The 21136-nt window shown below is 48.2% G+C and overlaps 1 protein-coding gene across 1 annotated transcript in view; it reads left to right on the forward strand.

The window, feature by feature from the left end:
* ABCC1 (ATP binding cassette subfamily C member 1 (ABCC1 blood group)) overlaps positions 1-21136 on the forward strand; it is a 118525-nt gene that overhangs the window by 83740 nt on the left and 13649 nt on the right. The window contains exons 20-23 of the mRNA XM_077141674.1: positions 5588-5678; positions 11514-11649; positions 14554-14761; positions 16832-17142. Coding sequence (XP_076997789.1) covers positions 5588-5678; positions 11514-11649; positions 14554-14761; positions 16832-17142 — 746 coding nt within the window. The remainder of the gene's footprint in view (positions 1-5587; positions 5679-11513; positions 11650-14553; positions 14762-16831; positions 17143-21136) is intronic.

A 21136-nucleotide genomic window follows, 5' to 3' on the forward strand; every position in this document is an offset into this window, starting at 1 on the left:
TTAGATAACAGCAATTTTGAGATATAATTCACATATTATACAATCCATCCATTTAAAGTGGAGAATCCAGTGCATGGAGTTGTGCAGCCTCCCCAATCAATTGTAGAATATTTTCATCACCCCAAAAAGAAACACGTACCCATAGCAGGCACTCCCTTTTCTCCCCAAGTCCTAGGCGATTACTAATCTATTTTCCTTTTCTGTGGGTTAATTTATTTACCCATTCATCAGTTGATGGACATAAGGGTTGTTTCCACTTTTTGGCTGTTATGGAAAAAAAAAATGCATTTTATGCATTTTCTTTTGCCAGTGTTTGACATTCAGTTTAACTTTCAGATTCTTCAGTTGGAATGTGTTTCTATGGGTTCATTCATATCTTCTAGGTTGGAAAGTTCTGCCTTAAGTCTAGCTTGGTTCCTGCTTGCTGTAGTCTCCTTCCTCTGATTGTCTCTTTGCCTGAGTCAAGCCAAGGCAATGGGTCCTGGCAGTTGTGCCGTGAGTGTATTCCACCAGCCTGCTTGGTGGGCTGCATTTAGGCTAAAATAACCCTCTGTGCTTTCTAAATCAATAATGATGAGTTTTCCAGAATGAGGCCCCTTCTCTTTCCATCCAGGTGAGTAGGGAAGTTCCTTAAACTCGATTGGCCTCAGATGGTTTATTTCCCTCCCTTTCTGCTCTCCTGCCAGAGTATCCAAAGAAGCTTATACCGAATGTGGACTGCTGCCAATTTCCTTATTTTTCTGTGCAGATCAGCACTTAATTTGGTGGTGAAAATACCAGCCATTCCCTAGCACCTCTGTGGGGGCATTCCACAGTTCAGCCACCCGGCCTCTTGCCAGGCAAGAGAGCAGCTGGGCTGGGGCAGCATGTTTGTATTAATCCATCCGATGGGGGAAACTGAGGCCAAAATGGAGATGGTCCCCTACCCTCAGCCTTGAGAAAAAACATCCCATTCATTCCTCCCGGACACTTAGGGTGTAGGGTGGTTACATCGACTCAGTTCTTAATCCTATCTTGGATCTTGCTACTTCCCAGGCAGCAGAGAAGTCCTCTGCCTGTGGACGTTAAATCACATGGGGGCGGCCCCTCTCCTTCCCCCTCTCTGGAGGGCCCCATCTGTGAGTCTCGTCAGCGGTGTCTAACCTTCTCAATTCCAAGTGCCAGCGACCTGGATTTGTTTGAACCGTCTTATTTGGCCACTCCTAAAAGGGAACTTTTTTTTTTTTTATTGTTGGGTTATTCAAATCTTTTTAGAACACCCCGCTGAAGTGGGGGAGTTTGGTGTCTGGGGAATCTCTCCTTGTGTTGGGGAAGGAGAGATATGACAGGAACTAAGCTTGGAGGTGTGGTTGGAGAGACGCTGACCTTTTCTCCCCGGAGCATTTACAATATTGATTTCTATGAGCCCTTTTTTCTTTTTGCTGGCAAAGAGATTTGCAAATTGGCTCATGAACCAGTTTTGGTGCAAAACATTTTCACGGCTGGTTTCTTCTGTAGGAACCTAAAATCCAGGACAGTGGTTCTCAACCAGGTCTGGAGATGTTAGGGTTACCATAACTGGGGTCGGGCAGAGACCAGGGGTGCTGCTGACCCTCCTGCAGTGCCCAGGACAGCTGCGCCCCACAGCAGACAACCATCTGGCCCAAAGTGTCAGGAGCCCAGACTCCTTCCTTCTTCCCTTTATTCCAAAGATGTAATGTTCACAAAATCTTGTTTGAACCAGCTCTCATCCTTGTTGCTATTTTTTTTTCTTTTTTTCTTTCCATGCTGGTTTTTCCCCCTATTAAATTAACATGTGCTCGTTGTGGACATTTGTAAACTGCAGGAAAGCGTAACGAATCCAGAGAGAGAAAACCCTTCTGTTATCCCACCACCCTCATGGGGACCTGCCATGGCATTTTGGCATCTTTTTCCGCCTGTCTTTTTCCTAGACCTTCTTCTTTCACGAGACTGGCTTCATGATTATATTCGACAGTTTTGTCATCTTTTTTCCTGACCACCCCGCTCCCCCCCCCCCTTTTTTTTTTTTTCTCTTTTCTTTTCTTAGCATCAGGTCTTAAGCCCCTTGCGATGTTATAAAAATTTGCCGTAAACACTGACCAGCTGTTGGAGAGTTCATTGTACAGGCAGCACATTCCTTCTGGCCGTCCTCAGGGGCAGTATTTCTTCCTCTTTTGAGTATGAAGAGCTCTTGGAGGTAGGGTGACGCCGCCAGTCGATTCCGTGTTTGGTAAAAAAACGAGGGGTTGACCGTACCGCCGCGGGTTGGAATCTTCCTCTCAGGGCAGGCTTGCCTGCTGGCCCTTGCCCAAGCGCAGTTCCCGAACCTTCTTGAGTAAAGGCAGTGTTGCCCAAAGAAACAGGCAGCTTCCCGAGGTGCCTGCTCAGAGGGTGCGGGGTCCCCGGGGTGCTGTGAGCTCAGGAAGGATGCATGGACTGCTACCCTCGGGGCCCCTCACCTGGCACTTAAGGCCACTCAAGGGACATTCGTTGAGGTACACACTTCATGTATTTGCTTTTAAAAAATAATAAAAAGCATTCTTAATGTTTGTATAGGTACTCCCCGTCGTTTGTTTGTCTTTGCTCTGCTTTATTTTCCACAGTAGCACTTACCCCTGCCTGACAGGACATTGTGGAGCTACTAGCTGGTTTGTCTGTTGTCTTTCTTTGCCTTTGGGATTTAAGCTCCACGAGGGCCTTTTTGGTCACCACTGTATCCCCCAGGCTGGCACGTGGGAGGCGCTCAGTAATGGTGGTAAACATGTGGAGATTACTTCTTAACTATTTCAGCTGGCTGTGTCAGTCTGTAGGTCAGAGGGCTTTGGACATTAATGCAGCTACGTAAATATCCCACGATAGAAGAAATTAAGAGCTGATTTTACCCAGTGTTTGCCAGGGCCGGTTTCGAAACCAGCTTTGGGGGTCGGGGCTGTGAGGTGGCACCACTGTGTCGATGGGATTTGGAAGGTCAGCTCTGTGTACCCATGTGTCCATTCATCTGTTAACTTGTCCATCTGCCCATGAGGTGCGAACAGAGTGCCTGCTGTGTGCCACGGGGCCACCTGGTACATGACTAGCCTTGGGCAATGGTGTACCCTTGAGTTGGGCAGTGCACATCCCATGTGTCCGCACGTGGCAGCCTTATGCTTCAGAGCTGAGAATAGGATGGTAGGTAAGACCCGCTCGAGTCTGATGGGAGAGGCCAGCTGCTAACCAATCCAGGGCCTCAGGGTGCAAAACACAGGGTTGGGAACCTGGTGGGGGCTATGAGAGAGAAGAGGTTCCTGTCCCAGCCTGGGAGGGTGTGATGATAACCTGAGCTGCCTCAGCGTCTCTGCCCTTTTTCTCAGTTCTGTGTACAGCTGACCCAGCTTCAGGTTCTGGGAGCTGTGCTGCCCTGAAAGCAGTAATGGTGGTGAGGGGGCAGGCTGGAGCCGAGGCCTGGGCCACACCTGAGCTGGCATTGCCATGTGGCCCCGCCCTCTATAGTACTTTATTTCTTTCTGCTGCCATGAAACGGGTAAAGATGGGAAGTGGACTGCACTGTTCTAGCTCTTGATGTTTCAACAGTCACAGTTATGACTTAGGGGAAAGCAGCTGGGCTGGGGCAGCATGTTTATATTAATCCATCTGATGGGGGAAACTGAGGCCAAAATGGAGATGGTCCCCTATCCTCAGCCTTAAGAAAAGACACCCCATTCATTCCTCCCATGTGCTTAAAGAGGGTGTAGGGTGGTTTCATTGACTCAGTTCTTAACCCTGTCTTGGATCTTGTGCCTTCCCAGGCAGCAGAGTGGGGAATGAGGAGGAGGAAGGTGAGTTCACGTGGTTGGGGGTGGACCGTAGATGGGCTCATGCTGTTGCTGCATGTCTGGGGGTGGGTGCAGGGAGGACTTGAATGTCTGTGTGTTCCTCCCTCTACTCATTCTTCATTCATTCATTCAACAAACGTTTATATCTATTATTTGAGCACCTACTAAGTGCCCAGCTTCATACTTGATACTTAGGGGTATACAATTGGCATCTCCAGCTGGGCAGACTTGGCCACTCTGCTGGCTGCCATCTGCCAGTCAACTGTGACAGTGCAGGCCTTGGCGGGGGTCATTGTTGTGAAGTGCTTGGCAGATGGGGGCAGTAAGTAGCAACGGTTTGATTAGGAAGATGCTGCCCTTGCCCCTTGCCCATTGGTTCCCGGGCACAGCTGGCACCTAAGCAGGCCCAGACTGTGCCACAAAAGCTCCGAATGGAGAAACCACAGGTGGGCCAGGGGCTCAGGGGAGGGTTGTCATCACAAGACTGCAGCAGGGAAGGCTACGTGGCCTCCCAGTGGTGGTATAAAGCATGAACTGGCAGCTGGAGTGGGTGTAAGGTGTGAACTGGCAGCTGGAGTGGGTGTAAGGCGTGCACTGCAGCTAGAGTGGGTCCCGATCAAGGGCTCTTCTGCCAACACCAGAAGCGACCCTGGCCACTGTAAGCAGAAAGGGCATTTACTGGAAAGATACTGGGTGAACCAGGACTCTGGAAATGGGAGCCCAGGAATCTATAGCAGACCCTTTAGGCAGATCAATCTGGGCAACCTGTGGTCCTTGTCAGGCCGCTGCTGGTTTCAAGTCCTGGGGTAGGGGGATGGTTCTGACCGGCCACACTGACCCTGCCTGCTGGCTGTGTATTTGTTCCCTTTTGTGACTTCCTTCTTCCACCTTCTCCCCCTTCTGGGGCAGCCCTTGGGTGCCCACCCTTGCGCTTCTACCTTGCTCTCTCTCCCTGCACAAAAAAAGAGTGAGGACGTCAGTGCAGGTTGAGGGGCAATGTTCCTGGACCACAGAGCTGTTGTGAGGATTAAGGAGATGATAACTGTGAGCAGAGCACAGGGCCCCACTCCTGGGATACATGCACTCAGCTCTCGGCCGTCATGATTGGCGGATGTGTGGTTATTTTTCCTGAAGTTGGATGGGTACTTCTGGGTTGGGGCATATCTCCAGCTGGTACTCCCCATCGTGACCTTAGCAGTTGTTAAAATGCTGAAATCCGTCCTTTTTAATTGCATAGACAGCCACTGTCCCCGAGAGCTCCTGCCCCAGACCGTTTCTGTGATCCAGCCACCAAAGTGTTAACCCCGGGCCTGGCAGGGAGCTGTTGCTTGATGCTCCAGTCAGACTGGTGGTTGTCTATTTTGAGGCTTATCCCTTGTTTGGGATTCTCAGGACCGAGGGCTGTGCCCTTCCCCCTGCGCAGCTTCTTGCATCCCGGCCCCAGTAGCTCAATTGAGCTCACCGGAGATCCAGCCTATTGGCTGGGCTGGATTTTTTTTCTGTTGCTGCTGACACAGGACACCTGCTCAGGCCCAGCGCCCTTAGCCACTGGGGGCCCTCAGAGTGTTTGTATTTGCATCATCTCTGCCCAGAGGGACCTGGTTCTGTCTAGGTGTCACCTGCACCCCACCTGGGGAGCCTGCCACAGCCTTAGCACAGCGGACCCTCTTTCTGGCCTTCCTGGCTGCCTCCCTCTGCACGGACAAGTTTTTGTTGTCTTTGGTTTTGACGTTTGACTCTTGAAATCCCAATTCTCCCCCTTTCTCTTCCGCCAGGGCCAACAGGCATCAGTGGTCCTGCAAAGGAGGCGAAGCAGATGGAGAATGGAATGCTCGTGATGGAAGCTACGGGGAAGCAGCTGCAGAGGTATGGGCAGGACAGGTGGCCCCGGCCTGCAGCTGCTGCAGGCACCACCTCTGGGCCCTGCCTGGTGGGGAGAGGAAGGACACAGGGCAGCTGCTTGGCTTGACCACCCAGAAAGGCCTTCAGCTCCTGAGGGTCCAGAAGGGCACTGGCACTCTACCTCCCCTCGAGAATCCTCCGGGGGGACCTTGCTTCCAGAGTGCAGTGGCCTGGAGGGTGAGCCTGGCACCGTTCCTGCCAGATGGTGGGGCTCACACAAGCCTTGTGCACTTGTCACACCATCTCTCTGTACTTCTGATACCCACCTCCCCTACATGGCAGGGATCTTAGCTCCAGTTACTCCAAGGGGCCTGGAATGTTCAGGCATTAAGAGCCTGCTTTGATTTAAAATTGTAAAAGTCTCAGTGCCCATGTTTTGTGCACCATTAGGCCTATCTGGAGTCCAGAGGGAGGGCTGTCATCATCCCATTTTATAGGTGAGTCAACCGAGAGCTTTCCCTACATCATGCTGCTAGAGAGAAGCTAAGCTTGGGTTTGAGCCCAAGTCCTGCCTCTGAGCCAGGACCTGTGTTTTGTGCTTTCCTGCGCTAAAGGTTACTTTTGGCCAGACCCCTGGGGGCTTGGAGCAGCTGACCCCTAAGGGCTTTGTTACTTAGCTACACTATGCCCCATATTCCTCATCTGTTAACTAAAGGGTAGTACCGACCTCATAGAAAGGTCTGCGCAATGAAATCACTTAAACGTACCTAGAACAGAGCCTCATAGAGTCACACGGTGGGTGGGGGTTGAGGGGGATGGCATTAGATTCTGCCAGGGCTAGAGGTGATCAGTATAATAAAAAAGAATCACAGTGGCTGCCATCTAAGACTTGGCCATCCAATGGCCAAGATACGGCAGTACCTCTGTGGTGCAGGTGATGGTGAGAGATGCTGGAAGGAGCCAAGGGTAAGCTGAGCAGAAAAATGAAGGCCACTGGGTGTATTTGTCATCTCCTGCTATGTAACAAATTACCACAATTTAGAGTTTCTGTGGGTCAGGAGTTTCTGGGTCCCTTGCTCAAGTGTTGGCCGGGGCTAGCATCTCATCCAAAGGCTCAGATGGGGAAGGATCCGCTGGCAATCTCCTATGATTCATTCACTGAGGGTTGTATTACTGGGGCCTTGTTACTAACTGGCTGTTGGCTGGAGCCACCTTTGGCTCCTGGCACCTGGGCCTCTCCATCGAGGATCCTTGGTCCATCAAAGCATGTGTGCTGAGGCAGGGTCTGCTCCCATGATGAAGTTCCAGTCCATCACCTCTGCTGCATTCCATGGGTTAGAAGCCAGCAACGGGTCCCTTTGAATGTGGGCAGGGGGTAGATACTTACACAAGGGTGAGAACACCGAGAGCCAGGGGCTCTGGGGGACTTCAAAGAGTCTGCCCACTGTCCTGGGGAAGGCTTCCAGAGGGGGAGAGTAGAGTTGGGATTTTGGTCCCCCTGTGTGGATTCATTTGAAAAACTTCACCCATGTTTACTGAGCTCCGACTCTGTCCATCCCTGTTCCAGCTGTGGAGACACAGGTGAGCAGACCAGCCAAGGCGCATGCTCTCCCCGAGGAGGCAGAGCAGAGTGATGAGGCCAGGTTCAGATCCCAGCCTTGCCATCTCCTAGCTGCAGGGCCCCAGCTGGTTTTCTTATCTGCAAAATGGGCACAATAATTAAGCCCTTTATCTGCAATACCCAAACCCAAAAGCTCTGAAACTCCGTTGGTAGAAAACGTATTTCATAGACATTTTACATAAGTGTAAGGCAAACTTATTCAGTGGCAAAATCTGAACTGCCCTGAGACCGTGTAGAGTTGTTATATTTTCTATTTAATAGGCGATTTACTCATGCATGTCATCACAGAAATACCAGTGTGTTTGATTGCAGAGGGGTTCTGCAGATCCCTGGAGGTCTGTGGTACGTGGTAGGCTCACCATGTTGGCTTTCTAAAATCAGCAGAGCTGGAACCCCCAGGACTAGAAGCATCAGCGTCAGTTCCTCCTTTTGATTCTAGATTCATTCCAGTGAGTGGCCCACGGCCAGGCTTGATGCTTCTCTCTGTCACTCTCTGATAACACCCTTGCTCTCAGGTTGAGGGCAGCTTTATCCCCCTTGACCTCAGCCAAACAACTTTGAAAAGGTCTCATTGATAAGAAAAGGTTGTCCATCCTCACACCCTCTAAAGAAGAGGGTGGGGTGTCCTTTGATGATTCAACAGGGGCCCTGCCCTCAGGTAGCTTGTAATCTTGAGGGGAGGCTAAGCAATCCATGGAAGTCGGCAGAGGATGTAGGAGAGTTCTGTGGCAAAGACCCAGAGCTGAGCTTTGTGTGGCCTCTGCAATTTCATGTGGATAGCTGGATTTTTTAGCTTTTCTTCAACACGCTTGAAGAGCCGGCAACACAAGGCATCATTTTCAAAGCGCCCGAGTTGGCAGTGCAGAGAGGCTGACACCCCCTGCGGACATTGCTCTTGGGTTTTCCGTGGTTCACCTGGCTTCTTACGCTTTTCATCACCAGCCAGCCCCTGTAGACGTGTGGATCTGCCTAGTCTGCCTTGAAGAAGTTCCAGGAGGTTTCTGGAGGACAGGCCACCATAAAGTGGGGCCTGCAGAGCTGGAGGGAACCTTGGGGAGGAGGGGCTGTGGCAGCCGTGGGTGGTGGGCTTGAGGCACTTTCACCCAGAACTTGCTGCTGCTACTGTTTTAAGTTGGGTTCCACTTAAGACATGATCCAAAAAAAAAAAGTTCAATAAGTCCTTGACTTAACAGTTAAACACACAGTGCAATTCTCTATATTACTTATGGACATTCATCGTAGTAATAAAAGTTTAAAAAGCATGGCCAGAAAGAAAACACCCACCTTGAGAATTGTGGTTACCTCTGGGGATTGGGAAGAGGAAAAAGGGATGGGAGAAAGTTAAAATGTTTTTCCTTTTTAGCAAACAGGGCAAGATGTCATTTGTTACCTTTCGGTAGTGGATACCTCGTATCTTTTATATAGTTTTAGAGTTTTCCATTTAAAATATTTTGTAATCAGATTGAAAATAACTAACAGAGGTAAGGGGGACATTGCATTTTAGAACTTTACCTACTGTATAAGACCAAAGGAAGAGAGGTTTATTTTGTCCAAAACCTAAATTTCTGTAGCACATAATCTAACTCAGTCTGTCTGGATAGATGGTGCCAAACACGTGGAGCCCAGAATGGGAATGAGGGCTTGTAATTCTGTATAGCTTACATCCCAAAGTATGTTGAGCAGATAATTGAAAAGTGTTGACAAAGTCCCTTGAGGGACAGGAGTGAAAATAGGGAACTATTAAACTTTATCACCGGGGAAACCCCTGATACTATCTCAAATGCTAGGGATTCCCAAGTCAATAGGCCAAGCCCTTGATCTTGAGGCTTGCTCTTGTGAAGCATATTTATGTAGCAAAGTTAAGCCTTGCTGTAATTATGCCTAAGAGTTACTTCTGGAGGACCTCTTTAGTTGCCCAGATGTGGCTTCTCTCTCTAAGCCCAACTTTGCAAGTGAGATCCTTGCCCTCCACCCTACATGGGACATGACATCCAGGGGTGAAAGTCTCCCTGGCAGCATGGGAGATGACTCCCAGGGATGAGCCTGGCCCTGGCACAGTGGGATCAACAATGCCTTTCTGACCAAAAAGGGGAAAAGAATTGGTACAAATAATGTATCAGTGGTTGAGATAGTTCAGATAGAGCTGAGAGAGTTCAGATAGAGCCTAGAGGCTCCACTTACGCAAGAAGCTTCAGCTAGATACTGCTGTTTAGCATGGTTTGCCAGACCCCAACCAAAAGCATTTCTGCCAAACCTAAAGAACACCTAGGGCTCTTATCAGAGATTCTGTAAAGGTTCCATGCACCATGATTACTTTCCAGAAACCTACAACTTCCACATGAGTTCTTAGGCCAGACAGGTCCTGAAACCCAGAGGGGGCAGCCTCTCCAAGAACATCAACTAGTTCCATCCCCCGTCCCATATTATCAACAGCCCCTTCCAACATGAAAAAGTTCCAATGGGCATAGCCCAAATACCCCTAAAGATTGGAAGAAGATCAAAGGAGAAGGTGAAGTTAGAACAAATGAGTATGACTGCTGCATCATTGTATCAATATTTCTTTTAGTCTCCAGTGTCTGGGAACAGCTACAAGGAAAAACCTCTAATTGTGGAACTGTAACCCATACTAAACTCAGAATTATGTTCTATAGCTAATTGTTGTGGTATAATTTGGAATTATTAATTGCTTTTCTGTATATATGTTATTTTTCATAATTAAAAAAACAAACAACACAGAAATGACTAAAGGTTCATAAAAATGATAACATTTCTATGCAGAGTGCTGAATATTTATTTATATATTAGCTATGGTTCTCCAGAGAAACAGAACTGAGAAGAGGTCTGTATCTTTTCCTATGTATAATGAAATTTTTATGAGATTTATGATAGGCTCATACAGCTGTGGGGAGAGGTAAGTCCAAATTCTGTAGGGCAGGCTGCAAGCTGGAAATTCTGATAAACGTTTTTTTTTTTTTTAACTTTTTGTTAAATATAACATATATACAAAGAAAAGAAAGAAAAAGCACTAATTTTCAAAGTACTTGTCAACAAGTAGTTACAGAACAGATTTCAGAGATTATTACGGGCTACCATTCACTATTTCATATTTTTCCTTTTAGCTATTACAAAATACTGGAGGCTGGAAGAATTTTTTTTTCTTTTTTGTGAAAAATAACATATACTAAAAAGCAATAAATTTCAAAGCACATCACAACAATTGTGTAGGATAGTTTTCAGAGCTTGGTATGGGTTACAATTCCACAGTTTTAGGTTTTTACTTCTAGCTGCTCTAAGATACTGGAGACTAAAAGAAATATTAATATAATAATTCAGTCATACTCATTTGTTAAACCTTACTTTTTCTATATAACTCAACCATTACCTTTGATCTTTCTCCCACTCTTTAGGGGTATTTGAACTATTTTCATTCTAACTTTTTTGCGTTGGAAGGAGTTGTCAATAATATGGGATAGGGGGATGGAACTAGTTGATGTTCTAGAGAGACTGGGTGCTTTGCATTTCAGGACTTATCCGATGAAGGTTTTGATGAATTCCCCAGGAGAAGCTGGCAGGCCAAAGATGGAAATTGCCTCTTCTGACTGCTGAAATCCTCAGTTCTCCCTTTAAGGCCTTCAACTGACTGGATGAGACTTCTCTCATTGCTGCAGGCAGTGTCCTTTGTTGACATATGGCTGATATGATCAGCCATAGATGCAATCAGCTGGCTCATAATTTAAATCTATTAGCACAATACCCTCCCAGAAACAATTAGGCCAGTGCTTGCTTGACCGAGCAAGGGGTCAGCATCACCTTGCCAGGTTGACTGGCGCACATGCACACAGCTATAGAGAGAGCCACCTATATAGTAAACACCTACAGAGAGAATGATGGAGCAGCTGGGCACAATGTAGGCAGCTGTGAATCTGCGTGCGTGTGTGTGTGTGCGCGTTTGTGTGTACTGCCACCTCCGGCCTGTGTGTGCGCGCGCATTTGTGTGTACTGCCACCTCCGGCCTGTGTGTGTGTGCGTGCGTGCGCATTTGTGTGTACTGCCACCTCCGGCCTGTGTGTGCGCGCGCATTTGTGTGTACTGCCACCTCCGGCCTGTGTGTGTGTGCGCATGCGTGTTTGTGTGTACTGCCACCTCCGGCCTGTTGTCTGGCTCAACATGGGCAGCCCTAGCAGTGGGGTCTGCAGGCTCTGCCCAGGGTTGACATCCACGTGCCTTGCTTCCCCCAGACAGCTCAGCAGCTCCTCCTCCTACAGCGGGGGGGTCAGCAAGCACCGCACCAGCACCGCAGAGCTGCGTAAGGCCGAGGCCGAGAAGGAAGACACCTGGAAGCTGATGGAGGCCGACAAGGCTCAAACGGGGCAGGTGAGGGCTGGCAGGTGATGACGCTGCCCAGCGCATGCCAAGCGCTGTGTGTGCCACGTGCTGCACTTCAGCGCTGTGTGTATACGAACTCATGTGTCCCTTATGGCATGCACGTAAAGATGTTATTATACAGATGGGGAAATCAAGGCACTGAGTGGTGAAGTGACTTACCCAGGGTCACAGCTGGTGTGTGGCAGAGCTGGGATTTGTACCCAAGCAGAGTCCAGAGTTGCCAACCTTTCACCTCGCGCTGAGCATCTTGGGGCTTACGCAAGCTGTAGCTGACCTGGGTGCTTTATATCTGGGCTCCCCACAATGTAGGCAGTTTGAGAAACATTCAGGAGTGCCTAAAATGTTCCAGAGTGTGCACAGGCATGACATAAAGAGCATTAAATTACCTAGGGAAAGGTTTTCTTTTCATTTGTCTTTTAGTCCCTATCAGAACTTCAACGCGAAAGTCTCAAGCTGGCTGCTGGCTTGTCTTCAGTGCCTCCCAGTAGCTAAACTCCCTTTTGTAACCAGGGGAGCAGGTTTCAAGTTTTTGTTTGTCTTTTTTTTTTAAATTTTTTTTAAGAGCACCTATTTTTGACAGGTGTCAGTAATTTTCCGTTTATCGTACTGATCCAAAGTCTATTTTTAAAAACAAATGTGGTATGTTAAAAAGACAAATAAGTAATCGGTTTTTAAAAAATAAGTGCATAGCAAGGAAAAAATCATCACAAAAGGTAGTTTCGGAATAACTGAAGTTGGAGGCTGCTCTCTTAGATCTACCGGTATCCAGAAGTTCTGGGAGCCCACACTCATGGCTTCCGTCATCACACCTGGGCTGTGGCCGGAGGCAGAGGTGGCTGCACTGTCTCCTGCCCCGTTGGCCTCACCGACCCTTCTGGAGGCCAGAGAAAGGAGCCCAAATCAAAGACTCAGGGAGGATAGTCCAGAGATGCCACCAGGCCATTTGTTGCCCCTTTAAGTCCCACAACAACTAGAAGAGATGAGTCCTAGTATCATCCCCATTTTATATACCAGGAAAACCAAGTCCCAGAGGGCTTAGTATTTGTCCAAAGTCAAACCAAGCAACAGTAGAGCTGGCCTTAGTGCTTCCAGTGACTTTTGACTCCTGCACTGGGATTTTTTACCCACCCCCCCCATCCCACTGCATGTGAGGCCAGGGTTCCCAGGTCCCGTGAAGCAATTCCTGGGCTGGCAGACAGCTCACCTTTCATCGTGAAGCCAAACGGGTAAAATATACACACTTAGTTTGACTCACCCACACCCCTGAGACTATTTCGATTTGAGGAACAGAGGCTTGAAAAAAAAAAAAAAACTCAAAAGGAAGCAGTTGGTTAAACGTTAGACCTGCTGTCTCTCATGTACCCAGGAGCAGCCAGACTATAGGCTCAGACAGATCTTTTTTTTTTTTTTTTTTTACTTTTTTTATTGTATAAAATATATACGAAGCAAAGAACTAAAGAAGCAATAGTATTCAAAGCACTCTTCGACAAGTAGTACAGGACAGATCCCAGAGTTTGTCATGGGCTACCATACCATCATCTCAGATTTTTCCTTCTAGATGCTCCAAAACATTGGAGGCTAGAAGGAATAAATATTCTTTTATTATCACAATTGACTTTTTGTGAAAAATAACATAATATGCAAAATAATAAATTTCAAAGCACAGCACAACAAACAGTTGTAGGACAGATTTCAGAGTTTGGCATGGGTTACAGTTCCACAATTTTAGGTTTTTACTTCTAGCTGTTCTAAGATCTTGGAGACTAAAAGAAATATCAGTATACTGATTCAGCACAACCTTCTCTGTATAAGTCCACCATCACCTTTGATCCTTCTCCCACTCTTTAGCAGTATGGCTATGGCCATTCTGACTTTTTCATGTTGGAAGGGGCTCAAACAGATCATTTTTATTATCCAAAATTCAACATGGAAAGTTCAGAGCAACAAGCACATACGTAAGGAAAGATGTCTGGAGTTTGTTGAAACCAAGCCAAGCAGGGTGGCGTGGGACTGGACTGAAGCCGAATACCCTTGTCTCTTGCATTCAGATGGCACATCCGGTGACCAGCACATTTCCTTAGTCCTTGTGCTGACTCCACAGGGAACGCAGGAGCGAAAGACACCCTCCAGCTCCGCTCCGTGGAGCAGGACAGCAGGCCTAGCTGGCCTCAAGCCGTGAGAAGCCAGTTGAGAGGGTGTTGAATTGTTCAGAGGAAGCAGGGTGGGGGAGAGCTGGCCCAGTTTCAGGGTGGAGGTGACACTTGGTTGCTAGGCAATGTGTCACCCTTTCCCCTCCACTTAAGACTCTTTAAGGCTTCCTGTAGGTTCTGGGTAAAGATCAGAATCCACTGCCTGTTTGTCCAGCCTCATATTGCTCCTTGCTTCTCCATGCTCTCTTCCCTCCTGGCTACCTTTGCCTCCTTTCAGCCCCCCAAACATGCCAGGTTCCCTCCTACCTCAGGGCCTTTGCACATGCTGATTCCTCTGCCTGGTCTCCCCTTTTCCCATCCTTCACCTAGTTAATTCCTTGATGTTACTTCCTCAGGGAAACCTTCTCTGACACTTCCCCATACTGGGTTAAGTCAGGATACCCACATTGACCGTCCTAAGGGATCCTAATGGTTTGCAACCCTCCATTGTTGGGAATTACACTATTTATCTGGGTAGTGATTTGATGAAAGTCTGTCTTTCCACTTAACTAGATGCTCCATGAGCGAGCAGAGACCTTTGCTTTGTCTGCTGCTGACTTCCTTAGTCGAACAAATAAAGGGGGAGGAAGGTTCGAGCAAAGATCTGGGGGCTGGACTGCCCAGGGGATGTCGAAGTTCCTGGCTTTGTGGGGAGGCTGCTGGCTGCATCCTGTAAAATGCCTTCTCTCCCCACGACCTCCAGGTCAAGCTCTCTGTGTACTGGGACTACATGAAGGCAATCGGCCTCTTCATCTCCTTTCTCAGCATCTTCCTGTTCCTGTGTAACCACGTGGCCGCACTGGCCTCTAACTATTGGCTCAGTCTCTGGACCGATGACCGCGTTGTCAACGGGACCCAGGAGCATACCAAAGTCCGGCTGAGCGTCTACGGGGCCCTGGGCATCTCACAAGGTGGGCACACATGCCAGCCCCCCCATTCCCCACCTCACCCGGGGCTGGTATCTCACCACGGCCGTGTCTGAGGAGCTGTTAACTAGAGAATTGGGTCCCCAGTTCTCAGGGTTTTGTGGACCCCCCAACACAAGCCAAACCCCAGCGTGTAGCAGATGCTCAAATATTTGTAGAAAGAATGTTTCTCGAATGCTTTGTTGCATGTGGCCTTGGAGAGAGAGGGGAGGGCAGCCCCAAGCGCTGCCAAGGGCAGCTCCTCTGTACATCAGGGAGGGGACGCTGAGTATGCTGACGAGCCGGGAACCCCCTTGCCTCTTAGAGCTCTCGTCCCGGTGAAGGGGCTTCTGCAGAGTCTCATTTGCAGACTTGTACTTGCTGCCTGAAGGTGAGAATTAGTTTATACCAGTGGTTCTCAGCCAGGGATGATGTTTACCCCTGGGGACGTTTGCCAGTGTCTGGAGACATTTTCTATTTTTACTGCTTGGTGAGGAGAGCTCTACTGGCATCTCGTGGGTAGATGCCGGAGATGCTGCTGCTATTACAATGCACGGGACGGCCCTCCTTCCCCTCTGCCCCCACCCTGACCCCTGCCCCAGCAAGGAGTGATCCCGCCCCACAAATGAGTAGTGATGAGGCTGAGGCATTCTGATCCATACTCTTCTTTGGGGTCCCACCCAGACTCCCCAAGTAAAAGACAGCACTGATAGTAATTGCTAAGTTTACCGAACACTTGCTGGTCGCCCAGCTTTGTTCCAAACGTTTATGTGTCATGAGATAGGAACTAATATCTCCCCCATTTTAGAGATGCAGAAAACTAAGACCCAGAGAGGTTAAGTAAGTTGCTAATGCATGGCAGAGCTGGCATTGAGCAAGGCCATCTGACCCAGGAGCCCATGCTCTACATCACTCTGCTGCAGTGTTTATAACCTGTGTGTTTATGTGCTCATAGTAACTTTGTATCTGTAGGCACAATCTACATTCAGTGTCTATGGTATAAATATCATATAAATAAATGTAAGTGCTTGACATTTTTGATGTCTTCCCGTACACCAAGCACACTGCTAGGCAGGCATTTTACATTCGGCAAGGTAAGTATCATTGTCCCCATTTTATAGTTGAGGAAACTGAGGCTCAGAGAGGTTAAATGACTTGTGGAAGGTCCCACAGCTGGTAAGTGACAGAGGCAGGATTTCACTTGGATCCGGGACCTGTCATTTTAGCCCCTGCCTTTTTGGTTTCTTCCTTAATTAGGGAGACCAAAATACAGGCCTGTCCACCCTACAAACTTGCCACTCTGCAAGGGATAGTTGCAGTCCTGAATGTCCCCTGGCCTCTAGGAGGCAGCTTTGAAAAAGCTAGAACACACAGGAGTTTCTTGAGTTTCTTAGTCCCTAAAACCCCCATAGGGCTAGGGGCTGTGGCCTGCAAATTATCATCAAGGGAAACAGAGAACAGAGAGGGTGTGATGTTTACCTGGGCTCACACAGCACAGCATCTGTTCTCGAGCGGGGCCGTCCAGTATGGTAGAATGGTGCCTGTGGCTGTATGAATTTCAATGAATTAAAATGAAATGAGATGAAAAGTTCAGCTCTTCAGTTGTACAAGCCGCATTTCGGGTGCTCAGCAGCTACACGTGGCTAACACAGCTAGAGAAGGTTTCTACCACTATAGGAAGTTCTGTTGGACAGCACTGGCCTGGAGGAGTATGGCTTCTGGATTAAAAAAATGACCCTGAAACAGGCTGCCCAGATTTGGATCCTAGCTCTGCTCCCAGTTGGCACAGTACATTGGCAGCAACGATATTCACCAGCCTGGCCCTCCGTTTCCTTACCTAATAGGGTCGTAATAAAACCTATCCAGGGTGGTCAAGGAAAGCGCCCAGCGTCATGAATGGCACGTTGTAAGAGCCACAAAATAGCAGCTACCGATACTATTATTATCACTGTGATCACCATTAGATGCTGCAGCCCAGGCCTGCTTCACCCACATGGCCACCCCTCCGGCAGTGCCCGCCCCCGGCCTGGCCTGCCTGCCCTCCCCCATGGAGCTTAACGCCTGGCATGTCTGTAGGTGTCGCTGTGTTCGGCTACTCCATGACGGTGTCCATCGGGGGCATCTTTGCCTCCCGCCGCCTCCACCTGGACCTGCTGTACAACGTCCTCAGGTCGCCCATGAGCTTCTTCGAGCGGACGCCCAGTGGGAACCTGGTGAACCGCTTCTCCAAGGAGCTGGACACAGTGGACTCCATGATCCCGCAGGTCATCAAGATGTTCATGGGCTCCCTGTTCAATGTCATCGGCGCCTGCATCATCATCCTGCTGGCCACTCCCATGGCCGCCGTCATCATCCCTCCCCTGGGACTCATCTACTTCTTCGTCCAGGTGAGACAGGGGCCTGGGGGTCCGGCCTGGACCCTCCTGGGCATTGAGCTCCCACGGGTGCCAAGTGCTCACTTCATCTGACCCTTTCTCCAGTGTCAGGGATTTGTCTGAGGAATGTTAGGTTTGTTTTTGTCAATTTTGAATAACCTAAATGGATGAATTGAATGTACTGTTTCCCTAATGATAAGTTTTAGTTCTCTGTTAGTTAGAACTTAAAAAAAAAAAAAAAAAAGTGGGCAGGCCACGGTGGCTCAGCAGGCAAGAATGCTCACCTGCCATGCCAGAGGACCCAGGTTCGTTTCCCGGTGCCTGCCCGTGTTAAAAAAAAAAAAAAAAAAAAAAGTATCGCTGTGAAGATGTCTTTATGATTGAAGTTTCTTTAAGTCTGACACTCTTTAATTCCTAAGTCTCCTACAGATAATGGAGATGCAAGTACTAGCAGCTTAAGCATACAGTAGAGGTATTTTTTCTCTCTCATAGCCAAAATTTACAGGTAGGCGGTTGAGAGCGCTGGTATGTCAGCTCCATGAGTTTGTTAAAATCCCAGATTTCATCATTGTTTTCCTTTTCTACCATCTTTGCGCATTTCTTCCATTCTTAAATTGTTCTCGTGGCCTGAGATGGCTGCTGGAGCTCCAGTTATCACATCTGTGTTTCAGTCCACAAGACTGAAGGAACAGGAACAGGGCAAGTAACCATGTGATTGCTGAGCCAGCCCCACCCCTTTACATACATCTAATTGTCCAGAATATAGTCATGTGACCACCTCTATTTGAAGGGGAAGGTGGGAATATATATTCTTTTTTAGCTAGGCATATGACCATGCCAGCAAAATAGAGTTTCTTTTGGAAAAGGAGGAGACATTGGATGGGCAGTTAGTCGTCTTCTACCATATCTCTTCTCTAAAACCTGTTGTTATAATATGTTCTTTGGACGGCTGCAGTTTCTATCCTACAGCTATTGTAGGACAGATGGTGTTTGCTTTGGGCAGATGAGCCTGTTGAGGCTTAGAGAAGTAAAGCATCTTTCCCTGGTGGCAGAGCTGGGAGTATGAACCCAGGTCTGTCATTCCAAAACCTGTGTAGGTAACCACAGTGCCACTCTGCCCATCTTGCCCCTAAAAGGTTAGCTACAGTAAAATTCCCCAAACAGAGAGTGGTTTTTAGATGGGGGTCTTCTGGCTATGACATCCAGTGGAGTGAGAAGGCACAAAGAGCCCTGTACCTCTGCCACTCTGGCTTGTTCATATGGAGTCTCAGAGGCTTTGGTCCAGTCAGCCAACCCCAGGCCCCACCACCGTGGCCCCACAATTGACGAGTGTGGACAGAGGTGGAATCAAGGAGAATATGGGAAGTAGGTTCAGATCCCTGAGCCTCACTGTCTTCTCTTTAAATCAGTATATTTTTTGAAAATCATACAGCTGCATTTACCAAAAATGTTACTCGTCTTCATACGCTTGCTGAGAATTTTCCCAAAGAATCCAACTCAAAAGAATGAAACCAGCCAGATTCGTGCTTATCAGAGTGTTAGAGGCAGCTTGAATATCTGCTAATGGCAGTACCTTGAGTTCATGGGGAGCGAGTCCACAAGGGATGTTAGGTGGCACTTCATGGAGATAGTAAGGAAGCTGCTGCTGCAACACCAACAAATTTAGTTTTAAACAGAGCAAGTAAATTTTAGCAAAGGATTAGGCTGTATGCACACCATCCTCATAACTAAGACAGAATACATGATGCATGTGGGCAGGCTATAAAGGGAGGCAGAAAAATGAAAATATTGCCTTTTGAAGGGTTGGGATTTTAAGGGGAAACCTTTTTTTTCTCTCTTTCTTTTTAAACACCTACCCTATGACCCAGGAATCTCTCTTCTAGTTAAATATGCAAAAGAAACAAGAGTATATATCCAGACACACAAAACAAAAAGTGTTAGAATGTAATTAGCAGCTTAATGTATAATATCCCCAAGCGAGAAACAACTCAAGTGTCCATCCACAAAGAGAATTAATAAACGGTGGAAAACGATCTATCTATAAAATGGAAAGGGCTCAACACTAAAAAGGAATGAACCACCCACATGCTCATTCAGCAACAGTGTGGCTCAATCTCACAGGTACTATATTGATTAAAAGAAGCTAGACGTGCAAACCGTATGATTGCATTTACATGAAGTTCAAGAACAGGAAAAACTCATTTTGGCGGCAGAAGTCAGAATAGTGGTTACCTCCTCCTTGGGGGGGGCGCTGCAGGGGGTGGGACAATAACTGTGGAGCATACAAGGGCATTTTCTGGGATGCAGGAAGTGGTCTCTATTTTGATTATGTAGTGGTTATATAGGTGTAAGCAAATGTAAAAAAATCATCCAGATACTTTTGCAATTTAATGTACTTTCCAATGTATGTATAGCTCAAAAAGTTTTTAGAATGGCTTTGATATGTGCTTTTGGAAATCTAAAATTTATACGCTGAAATGTGAATACAGCTGCTCTCAGGATAATGAACTTAGGTCATTTTTAATTTAATCTTCCTATCTATATCATCTGAAAAAATTTGTAATGAATATACATTACTGCTTTTATTTAAAAATCAAATCATTATATCCAAAGTTCATATAAAGGGTAAGATGGTGTGGAATTTTGTTAGGGCGTGCCCATCTTTGTCAGAATAAGGTGATGTTGCTTTATGGAATTGTTTGGCATCCACGGAAACTACTTGACCACATGCCTCTATCTTAGCTCTCAGCCCTTTGCCTGGCACAAGGCAGGTGCCCATCAAGCTGGTATTTTTATTCATGAGCATTGGGTGCCACCTCTGTCTTTGAAAGAATAAGCCAAGTCCAGGAAGTGGTTTTCTTTCCAGTGGTGTCTCCAGGACTAGAATTGAAAAGAGAAGCTAATATTAAAAAAAAAAAAAAAAAAAAAAAAAAATCAGATTGTCCCTTAATAAAAATTCATTTTAGGTTAGATTTTTATAGCAAATAACATTCTAAGGATGCGGCCAGTAAGTTAAGTTGAGTAGGTAAAGCGTTTTAGAATGATTTCCTCCAGAAATGGCTTAGAAGGAAGCTAGTGAGAGGGAGAAGCTGAGTGGAGGGCGGAGACGGACCTCGCAGAGGGAGGCATTGGTAGGATTGGATGAGTGGCGTGTCTGGTCCATGTTCAGTCTGCTGGCAGGACGGTGTTCCCAGATTTCCTGCCTCGTGTGGGCCCTGGGTCAGCTCACCAGGTTTGGGGGGCCCCTGGAGGGCTGCCCACCTGTGGGTTCCAGGTGCCCACGTGAGCCCCGGTCAGAAAGGACTCGGGGCCCTGTAGGAGCCATCACTTGTGTCCAGTGCTCCCCGTGGAAGGAGGCTCCCCGCTGGCCTAATATACCTGGAGCAGTGGAGGCGCAGGGAGGCCGGCTCCGTCAGGACCGCTCGTGGGTCTGCCTGCCTCTGCCATTTGTCGCGCAGTTTCATATACAGCATCTCCTCAGCACCTTCCGGGAACCTCGGCTCACCAGTTCCATCTGTACCGACAAGGGAATTGGGGCCAGGAGGGCTCAGGGGACCATAGTCAAGCTTACGTTCCACAGCTCCTCAGAGCCTCCAGAGGCTGATGGCTCCTGCCCGGTTTTCACCAAGGACTCCCAGAGCTCCCCGGGGGGTTGGCTAAGGAGAAGAGCAGAGCCAGGCAGGGCTCTGCTGTGAGGGTGGCAGAGTGTCCCATGTGATGGGATATAGTCGCAGCCCGGTGGCTGGGCCGGGCAGTAACCCGAAAGGCCTCCAATCTGTGGGGGTCGGGAGGCTGTCCCAGGATGGGACATCTGCTTGGGTGGCAAGAAGTAATGTGGGCAGGATGGGAGGGGGATGGCTACAGGGAGCCAGGTGGCCAGGGGCAGGGGAGGTGGGGGGTGGGGGGCAAGCCTGCCAGGCGCACTGGTCCTTTCTAAGGGCACTGGGGCCCCTTACAGGGCAGGAGGGGATGAGATTTGCTTTTTCCTTACGGGCGCGCTGGCCCA

This window comes from Tamandua tetradactyla, chromosome 23 (assembly GCF_023851605.1).
Source record: "Tamandua tetradactyla isolate mTamTet1 chromosome 23, mTamTet1.pri, whole genome shotgun sequence".
NCBI lineage: Eukaryota > Metazoa > Chordata > Mammalia > Pilosa > Myrmecophagidae > Tamandua > Tamandua tetradactyla.